The sequence below is a fragment of the Melanaphis sacchari genome, unplaced genomic scaffold (genome assembly GCF_002803265.2).
Source record: "Melanaphis sacchari strain LSU unplaced genomic scaffold, SCAv2.0 Contig24_pilon_pilon, whole genome shotgun sequence".
Classification (NCBI taxonomy): domain Eukaryota; kingdom Metazoa; phylum Arthropoda; class Insecta; order Hemiptera; family Aphididae; genus Melanaphis; species Melanaphis sacchari.
The window spans coordinates 679,337-693,677 of record NW_020271125.1 but is presented as its reverse complement, the minus strand read 5'-3'; the positions used below and the strand labels follow the sequence as shown (position 1 = coordinate 693,677).

The window sequence follows — 14,341 nt, the reverse complement described above, 5'->3', positions numbered from 1 at the left end:
ATGCGTAAAATAATTAACGGTATTTCAGAAAAATATAATTTATTTGTTGTTATTAGATTATTTAAATGATATATGCATATATAATCATACTGATGATCATGATGATCCCATAAAACCATTCATTGTTTTAATAACGTAAAACGTAGGTAAGTAACAAAAAATGAATATTGTAGGTATTGTTGTAATTTCAATTTTTAATTAACTTAATATATTCTATTAAGCTATTAAAAGGCTTTTATAATATTGTTACTCATTAGGTACCTATTTTCTGTTAATTATATAACTATATTGGTTGTAAATACATAAATATAATATGATTTATTATTTAAGAACCTATTTAACACTACATTTAGATTGGTACTTATCCTTATCCATATTATAATATTATGTAAGACAAAATTAGCATTTTATTTTTTCAAATATTTTTTCCTAAGTAAATTCTTGTTAATCCATTTCTAAAAACTATAATATATTTGCTAAATAAGTACTTAAATCAGCGATTCCCAAAATTGTTTTTCATTATTATTATAATTATTATGATTTATAAGTCACGGCACACTTTATAATTTGGATAAATATTAAATATTATCTACTTTTCAAACATAAATGATTTTTATATATACATATAAAATTCAACTTTTCGCGGCACACCTTTCAAATTTCAGGGCATACCCTTTGGGAAACACTGATTTAAAGTATGCTATCCGTGTTAATATTAAATAAGAAACGATTAGGAGGTACCTATCGATTCTTTGTAAATTAAGTGCTTAATGTTTAACGTCTAACTAATAACGTTTCTATATTAACGCGTGTATGTTTATAGATCCTTAATTTAGTGTGATAATAATAATTATGCCAAACGTTGTGTTAAAATATATTACTGCATTACCTAACTGATTTTCAAAAGTTTTCGTGTAAAAATACTTTTGATACGAATAACACAGTATTATATACAGTAAGAGTAAAGTTGGATGACTTACTGGATATAAATTGTAATTAGTCGAAAGCTCTGTTGTACAATGAGTATATATTTATTTAAGCATTGAAATTTTAATAAATAATAATTAATAAATAGCTTATACAACTAAGTGACAAGTTGTAATATTGTATTACTGTAACAGTCGTACAACTGTTTAATTATTTGATTGCATCACAATATTTTATAATTATCAATTTTTTCATACCTACTTCATCATATTTATTTTGTTTCATAATCCGTATCGCACCAATATGCCTTTAACAAGCTTAACAAAAACATATTTGTCAAAAGTTCGTTACGTTTAGGTCTTATAACTTAACATAATAATGTATATTTATAAAAAGTAAGTACTCTTTATTATTATTATATTATGCATATTAATACATACATAAGTTGTCTTTGAGGTTTTATATTTAATTATTTTAATATTTTTATTACTTTTGTCTTTATCATTTTTTAGAATTTGGCAAAGAAAAAATTCTGAGTAGATGGTTATCACTTATCATTATATATTATTGTCTTCGTTATTTTTAAGTTTATAGGCAATAGTTTTTTCAGTCTAAAGCTATATATTTTATAATTATATTTTAAAAGACCTTTTTTTATATAGTTATACTTATACACCTTAAACCTAGTACTCTACTAAATGCATCAATTAATAATCTAGTGATCAGTTATACTTAATAATTTAACTATTGTCCGTAGGTACAAATTCATTGAGTTAAGATATTAACTGTTGACTATTTAACGATCATTATTCATTATATTGGGATGCGGATACCTATAGGTACCTATTTCAATGTTTAAATAATATGTAGAATTATTAATAATTAAAATTATTAGTGTTTCGGCTACTCTAATTTATCTCTGAACAATCGGAAATTGAAGGTTTTCCTATCGCATTTTTCATTAATACACATCAAATTTAGAATAAAATATATAAAAATACACCTAAATCGCATATTTACATTATCACTCGTATGCTTATTATAATTATTCTCGAGATTATCGAGTTTTTCTAGATATTATAATAGGTTATAGGAATTTATATATTAAACAACTATAATATTTTGTTGTGATTATTGATTCGTAGATGTATATTATCAGTGGTGTTCCCATAGGATTGGTATACTCTCGAGATTTTTTCATAAAATCACGGGTATATGTACTGCGTATACTCTCAAATTTCAATGAATTTGCGAAAAAATAGTTATTTTGAAATTGTACCGATTACATACTCTTAACAAATTTGTTGGGGGACATATCTGTACATTACCATGATATTATACAGTTATTAAAATTTGAGACTTCCTAAGTCGTAGTCACTGCCTGTCGTAATTTGCAAGTCGTCAAGTGCAAACACGACAATAGATACCTACCAGCTTGTACTACCTATACGTAGCGGTTGCTGCACACGATAAATAAATACATATTATATGCATAAGTATATAATCGTACCTATATCGTTATTGTATTCCATGATCGCATATTATGTATTTATTTCGTAGGTAGAAAAAGTATGAGAGGTATACTGTTTATTATTTAGGTACCTACTGCGATCTCCGCGACGGCCCACGACAACCAGTTCGGCGTTGAACGCTTCGCGAGCGCCTGCGCCGTCCGTGACGTCATCGTCGTGAATGCTGTTCGTTCGCCGGGGACTTGTTGAACTGCGTGGCCTACATCCGGGAATCCCGTTAACCGTGCCACTTGTTCGGCACCACCAGACGCTTATAGAGTTGTATAGACCTCCGCGCATACGTGTTCGGAGGGGAGGGTAGCGGTCGTCGGCGATCGCGTTATTATGTTATTATTATTATTATTATTATCATTATTTTTACGTACACGACAGTAACGATTACGAATCGGTAACGCGTTAGCGTATCGTGCCCGGCACAGACATTTCACTCGTATCCGTGTTGCAGTGTACAGGTTACTCATCTCATTGCGACACACAATATTGTTGTTGGTTTAATATATATATATATATATATTATCTCGTCATAAGCGCCTTAACCGACACACGCACACATGTTCGGACTACCGGGAATCATGGGCAAAAGTGTCTCCGGAGAGAGCGGCGGCGGCGGCAAAAATCGGAGTCACAACGACAAGAGCAGCTGCAACAAGAGCAAAGCGCTTACGTATCTGCTGTGGCTGGTGGGCGGCGTGTGCGGCCTGCACCATTTCTACTTGGGCAGAGACCTGCAGGGCGTGCTTTGGTGGTGCACGTTCGGCGGGTATTTCGGGTTCGGTTGGCTCAGAGATCTGTTCTACATCGGCGAGTACGTGGCCGACGCCAACAAGGACGAGAAGTACATGAGAAAAGTCGACTACATGGTTCGCGTGCACGAAAAGGTGAGTGCTCGTGTAGGGTTTTTGACATTGTTCCCGGGGTTAGGTCTCGGGGGGCCTTAATATAATCCGACGCAATATTGCCATACTTATCAGCATTTAGTGCGACGTGATAATTCGACTTTTAGCCTTTAGGAGGTACCTACACATTTACACGGCACGCGTATTCGCGTACTCTTCTGAGGATTGCGTGCGCGAAAAGACAGAATAGTTTATACATACATATTTTATAAGAACGTTAAAAATTATTTTACGATATAATATTATATTTTGATGTTTCCCTTCCCCTCATTATAAAAAAAAAAAAAAATAGTTCGCTAGGTGGTGTAATGTATTCACGTACTTTTTTAATAAGATTTATTACGTCATTATTATAATATAAGTATGAGTGACATTTATAATAAAAGGAGTATAAATATAGGCATTAATATAATACCTGAAACTTGATATTACTTTTACGTATCATTTCTAATTTTATAATGTTTGCGTATTTTGGGACTTATAAATACTTCGTATTTAGGGGCTCTTACCACACGTCATACGCCTAAAAAAAAAAAAAAAACTACTTGTAATAATGTTGTTAATAATTATACACGAGTCTGAGAGGTCTAAAAATCTTAAATCCGGCCCTGATCAGTGGAGAATGCATACTATTATGCTAGCCTTTTTTATGTGTGAGTATGCAGTATGGATTTTTTTTTTTAAAAGCCTGTCATTAATGCGTTTGTTATTTATCCCACCCACATACAACATGAAAGTTTTGAGTTTTAATAAATTATGAGCCAAATATATATAATATACGAGGTGTACTCATTATTGGATATCGCGTGGCAACAGTAGGTACCTATCGTTAAATCATGCCATCGTTGGAGAAATTAACTAATAATAAATAATTATAATTGATACATGGGTTGAATTGTTGAATATCTCTACCTATATGACGATATGGTTTTCCTAACGCTTTAACGTTGGCATACTTATACATTGCGTATACGATGTGACACGGAGGTAGCCGGGAACGTCTCGGTCGGCTTGAAAAAAGTGTCAGACGAAAGAAATGGAACACGAATACACGATCCGTATTTTACCAACATCTATATAGTATATATATGCCGAAGCAATTCATTTATGACTGGTAATATCATTTAGATTTTACCTCGGTTATTGCTTTTAATGAAATTCGATTATCTTATTTTTTCAAAATTATTTTAAGAATTCGGATAAAAATTCATAGTCTTAAAGTGGCTCACAGCTAAAATGTTTTTTAAATTTAGGTCAACAAGGTATATATATCTTTATTGGGCCAGAATGATAAAAAACGATCAACGAATAATAATTTATGAAACCAATACACGTTCACACGTAGAACACATATGGTCACGGTTGTGTTGGATATATCTGTTCATTTATTATTTACTTAAATGCTTGGTTAGGTTTTTATGACGTGGTTAAATTACTTAAATTTATTATTTTTAATGGTCCAGTAATTCTAGTATAATTCTATATATTATATTCTATTCTATATCCTACATTTATACCTTATCAATCTTTTAATATTCAAAAAATTTACTTGAACACAAATAAGGTTACATAATATGTATATTATAGACTATATTATGTTTTTAAAAATAATTTTAATTTACTCTACTTAAGATTTTAAATTTCCATTATTGGTTTTCGCTGTCTGTATTATGTTGCATTGTTTTATCTTTGTTTTACTGAAAAATTAAGATTCAACAATATTTTATTACAGTTTCTTATCATACATTTTATAGGTAATACATTTATACATATTTATATATACGACTTTGTACTAGGTGTACAATCTTTCTAATATGCTCACCTACATGGCTACATATTGTGTAGGGTAGGTAGATCTTAGATAGTAAGTAATAAATATTTATCTAAATATATAATGTATAAAATATAAATAAATTATCCATTATATTATTCGCGTTATATTTAAATTTTATAAAATAAAGTTTACTATACTATATATATGTCATAGTTCTAAAAATTATAACTATTCTGAAATAATATACATCCTGCTGTCTGCGATCTTTTTGATTATTACCTATTCATGAAAAATATGATATTGTCAATTATTGATTAACTATTATTTAATAAGCGAAATTACTAAAAATTAATTTCTCGAAGTTGTATACAAATCAGTATTTGTTCGTTGTCTAAATTTCAAATTTGAATTGTTATCTCGTTATTTTGTTTAAATTGTTTTAATTACTCTGTTGTTTTTTTTATTTAAAATTTGATACCAAAAAATAAAATAATGATTTCTTTTAAATTTAATTATTTGTTAACATTTTTTGATGTTGAAAGGTACCTACAACATTTATCTTATTTTGTTTTAATTGGAATAAAAACACGTTTAAAACAAAAATTAATATTATTTTTGTTAATAGTGTATATTTTAATATTATTTGTGCATATTGGTGCATATATATTGACGGATTTTCTTTGTATATTTGCATCATATTTACCTAATTTTAATGCATTTAATCTAGATTTCTAGGTACCAAATAATGATACCTAAATTTCGTTTTGATAGAGAAAATGGACTTGACTCTTGAGTTCAAATGTAGTTCGCCAACAATTATAAAAAATAAATAATATTCTTTTGCTAACAAAAATTATGTTAAAAAATTATATTTGTTTACCGACCCCTTGTGTTACGAGAGTTCAATACTGGAACATCAGACATGTTTGGAATTTAACCTTGAGAATACCTTCAATAGAAACACATGCAGGTTAATCACCTTTATTTCTTGGAAAATAAATTGTTTATTAAATTGCTGTTAAAAAGGGTTCTTAACTCATCGTTTAGTGTAAAATACCTTTTTCTTATTGAAAAATTTAAATATTATTTTGGAATACACGCAATACAGTAATATTATTGTGAACACTTCTTTAAGGTTTATCGAACATATAATACATTATTCACCGTATTAATGTACTCGGGCAAACGTACATTAAACCATTAATATTTTAACGGTTTTTTTGTTTAAACCAGTTATTAGAGATAATATTATTCAATTTACTCATTTGTATAACATACAAAAACAACGGTATCACATTTCAGTGGTGGAATGCTTAATAATAATAATATTATAATATATTCCAATACGTTAGCGAGATCCAACTTACGTCTAATAAACTAGTAACGTTCAATATTATCGCTAGATGGCGGTTTTTGGTCTTAGACCGTCAAAATGCTCTCACTTGTTACGGTTGGACCAAGTTGCGTAGTATATATACTCCGTTCAAACATTTACACTTCACCTCACCTCCGTTACCTTACCACCGGGTCTACACTCTTGGCGCGATAACCAAGTGGTTATCGAGTGTCCACATTTCGACCTGAGGAAAGTCCCCGAACCATTGGCAGAGAGTGCAACCGGCTCAACAGCCGCTCGATTACGCCCCATTCGCCCGAACACATGACGGAAGTGAACGGTGTACGTTTCAACGTACTCGCGATCCGTAGGGCGGGTTGTGGGTGTACATCGACTGGTTCTAGAAATAAAGTCTGTAAAGGGAGAGCTACGTAAGTAGTTCTTGACATAATGGGGCTTATCAATGAAGGTGAGGTAACAATTTTTTTCATTCTCGTATAGATAATAATAAATATATTTTTTTTATTATTTCTTGTTCCACAAAACCTCAATATTCAACAAAGATCTTTAGATTGTTGAAAAATTATTGCCCAAACAGTAATATTAATAATAATTATAACGACAATATTGCTTTCGTTAGAAACTAAAAATTAAACTGCACATGGACTAGTGCGACTTGAACTAAAAAATTATTATTATTTATGCACTCTAGTAAAATATAGAAATTTAGAAAAAATTAATAGGTATGTTTATAACAATAACAACTATCAAGTGGGCATTTTATTATAATCTAAATTCTAAATGTTAATGTCAATATAAAATAAAAAATGTATTTAATTAAAAGGTAAATAAGAATTATCTACAGTTAACTAATACCAAGTTTCTTAACTAATCTTACAATCTATAACATGCGGAGCATTAACTACCTATATAAAATATAAATTATTATATTTTGTTTTTATTAGTAAGATTTATTATAACGTAAGGTAACTTATCTCTAAATCACAGATCAATTGCATGAATAATAAATTTAAAAGAATATAATTATTAGTAGTTACAATAATAATAACTGAATTATTACCTTGTTAATTATTATAGGTACCTAAGTACTTATTTAAATCTAAAAAATATTATTATGACTATTATGAGTAATAACTAATAATATATTAATATTTTAAATTTTTTCATTACTAATATCTGATATTTTTAACTATGTTTCAGCCACCGTTTTCTACGGTTCGATTCACTGGAATGGTAGTAGTGGCTTATCTTTTTAGTACCGTTGTATCCCTAGCAATACCTGAAGATAATGTTGGGGGTCTTAGCTGGCAATGGCTACATGTATTTACTCCTTTAGCCGCAGCTTTAGGTAAGTAATTGATCTTCTAAGTAGTAATACTATTATAGAAACTACTTTTAAATTGATTATTTCTACATCATTATTTTTCTATTAATTATGTACATCAAACATTATTATATCATTAGTATATATATTAATACATTAGTATATTTAAAACTATACAGCCAAGATTTTATATTAGATATTATTGTTGTAACTTGTAGTACCTATTCGTATTATAGGTATCTTTTTGCCTCTTAATTTATTTCAATAATATTTACTCTTTGTGAGCTTGAGTAAATTGTACTTTGTCTAATATCTATTGTTTATGTGTTAAAAAAATTAATTATCTAGAGAGTATTTTCTACATTAATTAAAAATAAAAATTTGAGTTTATCACTTAATTTCATCAGATACATAAACATAATCATTAGTCGTCCCCATGTTGTAATTTGTCAAAGTTCATAGATTATTAAAATGTACTTCTTATTATTAATCTACAAATTAAGAACATTTTACAATAGGCTCTGCATATAAGTTCTTAAATTAATATTTAAAATTAATTTAATATTCACCAAGTACTTATTGTTGTTAATGAATTTTTAGGAGTATGGGCTGTGGGGAATATTGGTCATGAAACAGGATCTCTTAAATGGCCTTTAATATGTGCATATATAGTACCCATGGTTGGTAATCCATTGAAATCATTTATTTTTGATAAATGGGGCTATGATATTGATGAATCTACATCGTTTGCTATCATGATATTATCAGCAGCGTGGTCATTTGATCATTTGGAGAAACGGTGGAGACCAAAAAACCAAAAGAGTCCAGGTATCTTAAAGTAAGTATTCAAGTAAAATTAAGTATTGATTATATTCATGTATTTAATATTTTTTCAAAATAATTTATTCGTTTTTAAAATTATGTGAATACCTACCTTTTTTATTTGATGTTTACTTACGTATGTAATTTAATTTGCAGAAGAATTATTGTGATCAGTATGTGCTGTTTATTATACATGGCTTTATGGAGTAGTTATTTGTATTTCAATGCCAAAGTAACAGATGAAGAAGGTGATGAAGTACCATTCCATGAAGCTTTAGGTCATTTTTTCAGTTCACCCTGGTGGTTAGACGTAAAACAATCTTTCATTGATGTATGGCAATTTGCTCAAGAACACGGGTGGATGGAGACTTGGCGGCAAATAGTTTCATTATCTGATCCTTCGGGTGAACAAAATGCTTTTAAGGTGAGATTATCCAATTTGATAGGACTTCAAAAATTAAAAATGTATAATATACTGTGTAAAATATAGAAAATAGCTTAAAACTAAAATTATTGAATGAATGTATAAAATATAAATTTTTTTTACAATTTTACAACATTAATATTTATGAATGAAGTGCAGATTTTTATGCAATTGTATATTTTTTTTTATTTAGTGAGATCAATTCTGAGTGTGGTTATGATTACTTCAAATTTTCTATGAATTGTTAATGTTATATATATATATATATATTTTTTTTTTTATTTTTTTGTTTTTTAGTGTAGTGGGATTTTTATTTCTGATGCCATCTTAGTTAGTATAAGAATTTGTATGTCTTTGTAAGAAGTAATTTGTGGGAATGATGATAGCAAAGAATTTTTTGTGACTTTTGCTGTAAGGTCAGTGTGTTCATTTTCTTTTAGGCTACAATGTTCAGGAATCCAAAAAAGTTTAATTTTGTAATTATTATTTTTTTGTAGAGTGTGAATTTTATTTTGAATACGTAGGCTAATATCTGATAGGTTATATATGTTTTTGATATTATTAATTGCGCTGAGAGTCTGAAAATAATGGTGTCTTGGAGATGGTGTTCGGTTTTTAAATCAAAGGCTTTAATTATGGCTGTGGACTCTGCTGTAAAAACTAAACTAGAGCTGGAAAGCTTGTATATAAATTTCATGCTGTTTTATATTCAGCATCAACCCTGTCTTGGCTTGAGGATGCGGCTATATATATTTTTTCACTTATTTTATTTTGTATTAGATGGTAATATTCTTGTTTGTAGCAGGTGATGTACTATTTTTTTTAGTATAGAGAGTTCAGAGTGTTGGTTTTGTTAGAATTTTTTAATTCGGGCACCTGAATAGGCAAAAAGGTTAACAGTTTAAAGGTTTTTAAATTGTTTTCTTAAAATAGTATAAGTAAAAAATGAAACTTTGGTTTAAAATCAAAGAGAGGGGCAGTACTTGCTAGTTTTAATTCATGATTTAATATCAATTTTAGTTTTAGGTACCAGCTAGGTTGTAAATACTAAGTATTGAACTTGACCGATACGTGCCAATTGACATGCAAAGTCCTGAGTTATGTATAATGTCGAGTTTTTTTGTGAGTGATTTGTTTGTAGTTGCTTACATGAAATATCCATAGTCTAGTTCGGACAGTATAAAGGACTTGTACATTTTTTTCAAGACATGAGTCTTGGACCCTTGTGAAGGTACCTATGGGACAGAATTTTTATAATGTTTAAGTGTGAAGTAATTGAGTTTTCTAGATTGTTGATATGATGAGCCCAGGAACATCTTTTGTCAATAATTATACTGAGTATTTTGAAGTTAAAACTATGTACTTATATTTAAACACAAGTTTTTATAAACAATACCTATTATTTTTTATTTAAGGTGTTGGAATTAAGATCAGGAGCTACACAAACTGAAATTAAAAATCAATGTAGAACATTAGCAGTAAAATACCATCCAGATAAAGCTAAAGATGATGAAACTAAAAAAGATGTGCAAAATCGATTCTTCGAAGTACAGCAAGCATGTGAACTGTTATCAAATAGTAGAGCTAAAAGGCGAAGAAGAAACAAACAATTTAATGAAGAACTTTAAGTTGCAATATTATTTATTTTTTGTTATGCATCTGTCATAAAATCATACCTAATTATTTATACATTTACTGTGATAAAACCAAATTAATGTTTACTGCAACATTATTTAAGAATATTATATTTCAAAAATGCTATTGGTCAAGGCATTAAATATTTATGTGATGGATAATTTTAAAACAAAAATTATAACTTTGTAATTCTTTATATGTTAACTTAACACTATATTTGATTAAGGAATGCCTTCATCAGATTTATAGTGTTTTAGAAATATTCATTATTATTTATCGTACAATAACATTATCAAATAAGATACTAGAATCACATTTTATAAACGCTCATTAAGTATAAATGTATAAATTTTGTATGTAAACCAAATTAAACACCAATTTTATACTTATATATTTTGTTAGAACCATATAAATGTAATGTTTTCGAGTTTTCAGTGAGTCTCGAAGTTCCTATTTATAATAATAATGTTTAGTTTGTTTTTAATATGTATTTAACTTATAATACCAAACTTTATGATTTTATTATTTTTTTAAAATGAAATAATTTTAATTTACCTTATAGCTTAATGTAATATTGTTTAATGCCAATAAGATTTAAGCCATGAACTGTACTTCCACAAATCACAATAATATTTCTAACTTTTTGTAGAATCAAATATTGTATTCTGTAAAAAATTATATATACATATGTATAACTTGATATAATTACATTTTAGGAGTTGGGAAATAATGTATATGTTTTGTTAAAATATAAATCATACTAATTATTAATTAGTACCATTATCAAAATTGTAATGCTAATCTACTTTTTTTTTTGTATTCAGACTATTAATTAGATAGTTCATAGATTTCATGACATATAATATATTTAGAACAATTGGAAGAAAAAATATTACATGATATGGTTTATTGACTTATTTGTGTAATTACTATAATTTTAATAACAGAAATGAAAAAATATTTAGCATTAGAAGTAATGATATACATATTAAATTTTAAATCATTAATAAACAATATCTAAAAGAGCACCTTAATATTTGAGAATATTAACATTCATTCTTATTTCACTTTGTGAATTCCGTACAATTATAATATTTCATCTTTCATTTAACAATTAGTCACATTTTTTTTTTCTATAACAAATAAATAAAAAAAATCCAATCTATATTGTTTTATATTAGACATTTTTAAACAATTTTATATTTTTATAATAGTAGAAAATATCATTAATTTTGGATAAAATTAATTTAACTTGAGTTATAAACTATCTTGAACATAGAGCTTAAAATAAACTAATGAGAATTAATTGAATATATATACGCATAACCAGTCATAAGTCATAACATACCTATAATTCAGAAAAACAATTAATTAAGGATATTATCAGCCAATGGCCACCACCATGTTTTCTGTAATAAAATATTTAAATATTTATATCCTATTAATTTAATTAAATAAAAATAACAAAACTATATTAAGAAAGTTTCCAAACTTTAATTTTTTGTAATATTGTTATATTAGGCAAAATTAATAAATACAAAAGTATAAAATATATTATGCATAATAAATGTTTTTTTCAATTATATCATTTAATATAATTGTAAACTTAACAATTAGCAAAATTGTATCTTAATAAACTATAAAGAAATCTGTAAATTAGATTAAAGAACATAATATTTTACTTAAATTTTGGTTAATTTTGAATATTTATTAATAACAGATAAGTATGTTACGGTAAAAATCATAGTAAAATGCATAATATATAATAATAGGTTGAGACTTAGTGATTTCCTACATAATCCGGCTTATCATAATTCATTACAATTAATAATACTGATATATGATATTATATCCTTGAATAATTGGATAATGAACAAATGACAGACATTAAGATAAGAGTATTTTAATTTTTAAATATTATTTTAAGAATAAATTAGTAATTTTTAGTATTATATTTAATGACACAGTGACATAATTGTTACATATTTTAAATTAGGTAAGTAAAATCTAAATTAATTAGAAGAAATTGCTAGTCTTAAGCTTTTATAATCAAAAAAATAAAAACTAATTAACCGGTATTTTTAAAAAATAAACTAATTTGACTTATGTAGTTACTTTAAAAAAATAACATATTTTATATAGGCAATCATGTCTACTTTTTATTATTATTAATAAAATTTCCCCGACTTGGTTATCTAAACTTATTGATAATAGGTATCTAATATAAAATGGACATTTTAACTTTTAGAAATTGGTTAGCAATAAAAAATATATAATCATATCTACCTAGACTTAGTGAAAAATAAAAATAAAGTATATTCTTCATAGTAAATATTTACTTATGTAACTCAACTATTTATAGTTAAAAAATTATTTGGAAATTTGTACTAAAGCAGTGCCTACTAACAGTACTAACTATGAATTATGTATTTTAAAAAGGAACGTAGATAGGTACTTTGTTTTTCATTAATCTCAACTCAATGGCTTTGTTATTTGTGCTGAAAACATTAATCATAAAAAAAAATTTATGCAGATGTGACAAGCTCAAATCTGACTATTATATACCGTTCTACCTAATCTAAGCATTAGCCGGGTTAGTAAATGGTAATGCATACACTGACTTAAGCCATACCTACTTGCCATACATTTTTTTATAGTATCTATAATTTAAATGAAAAGGTCACTGTTTTTTTTTTTTTTTTTTATTCACAACAACGTAAGTGCATTATTTTCGGAATATACAAATAAACTATAATAAGAAATGGAAATTCGAAAAGAATTAGCTGTAAAAGAAGTCTGATTATGAAAATTGACTTACCGTATCAAATATTTAAAATCCTAAATGTGCCTCATAGAGTTTTCTACTATATTTTAAACATTTTGAATCAACTGTTAAAAATATTTTAAGTATTCGTGTACCTACCTTCCTAACTATGCAACATTTTATTTAATAATAGAACTTAAATATTTTTAAATGAAAATTATTATAAAAATAAAGTTTTTTTTCAATAAAAGTTATAAGTTATAACAGTGAATAAGTAGCCATTACTCCTTACATAAGAAATACAATAAAAAAAAAAAAAAAAATGAAGATAAATGCATAGTCTTAATTCTTTATTAATAATCGTTAAAATAGGGAATAAGAATAATAATATAGCGATCGCAGAAACAGTGTGGCGGAAGGCTCCTCCCTTCTATTATTGTCTTTGTATACATTATTTTATATTTATTAAATAAATAGATACTAAGGATAATATGTAGATTAAAAGTAATTTACATTAATTTATTAAAATTGTATAATTTTATAAAAATTGTCCTAGTATAAAAAGTAAATAGGTATACCCATTAGAGTCTAATAATTAGACTAAACTTTACAACTATTTTATATTTTATGTAAGACCACGATTATCCTTAATGTATTAAGTTTGATAATTCAAAAAAAAAAAACTTGATCAAATTATGATTTAGATACCTATACAAATATTTTCAAAAAAAATCACATCGTTAAAAATTTTATTGTTTCTGAAATGGATCAGCTCTTGGAATATAAAATAAGTAAAGTACCTATATAGTACTAACTACTTACATATAGTATTGGATTTATTGTTTCTACGCCAGTACGCTATATAACTTCTAATAAATCTATTATT

At 27.0% G+C, this 14,341-nt stretch overlaps 1 protein-coding gene across 1 annotated transcript; it reads left to right on the top strand.

Moving 5' to 3' along the window:
- Positions 1-2,527: 2,527 nt before the first annotated feature.
- Positions 2,528-10,734, top strand: LOC112595041 (dnaJ homolog subfamily C member 22). Its single transcript, XM_025340115.1, has 5 exons — positions 2,528-3,337; positions 7,687-7,834; positions 8,411-8,648; positions 8,789-9,056; positions 10,472-10,734. The coding sequence occupies exons 1-5, from the start codon at positions 3,011-3,013 to the stop codon at positions 10,682-10,684; spliced, it is 1,194 nt and encodes a 397-aa protein (XP_025195900.1). The 5' UTR covers positions 2,528-3,010; the 3' UTR covers positions 10,685-10,734.
- The last annotated feature ends 3,607 nt before the right edge of the window (positions 10,735-14,341 follow it).

Bases quoted from the DNA above. Each gene is read 5' to 3' on its own strand.
- LOC112595041 (XM_025340115.1), top strand. From the start codon at position 3,011: ATGTTCGGACTACCGGGAATCATGGGCAAAAGTGTCTCCGGAGAGAGC. The intron at 3,338-7,686 runs GTGAGTGCTCGT...ACTATGTTTCAG, and splicing joins TGGTTCGCGTGCACGAAAAG to CCACCGTTTTCTACGGTTCG. The intron at 7,835-8,410 runs GTAAGTAATTGA...ATGAATTTTTAG, and splicing joins TCCTTTAGCCGCAGCTTTAG to GAGTATGGGCTGTGGGGAAT.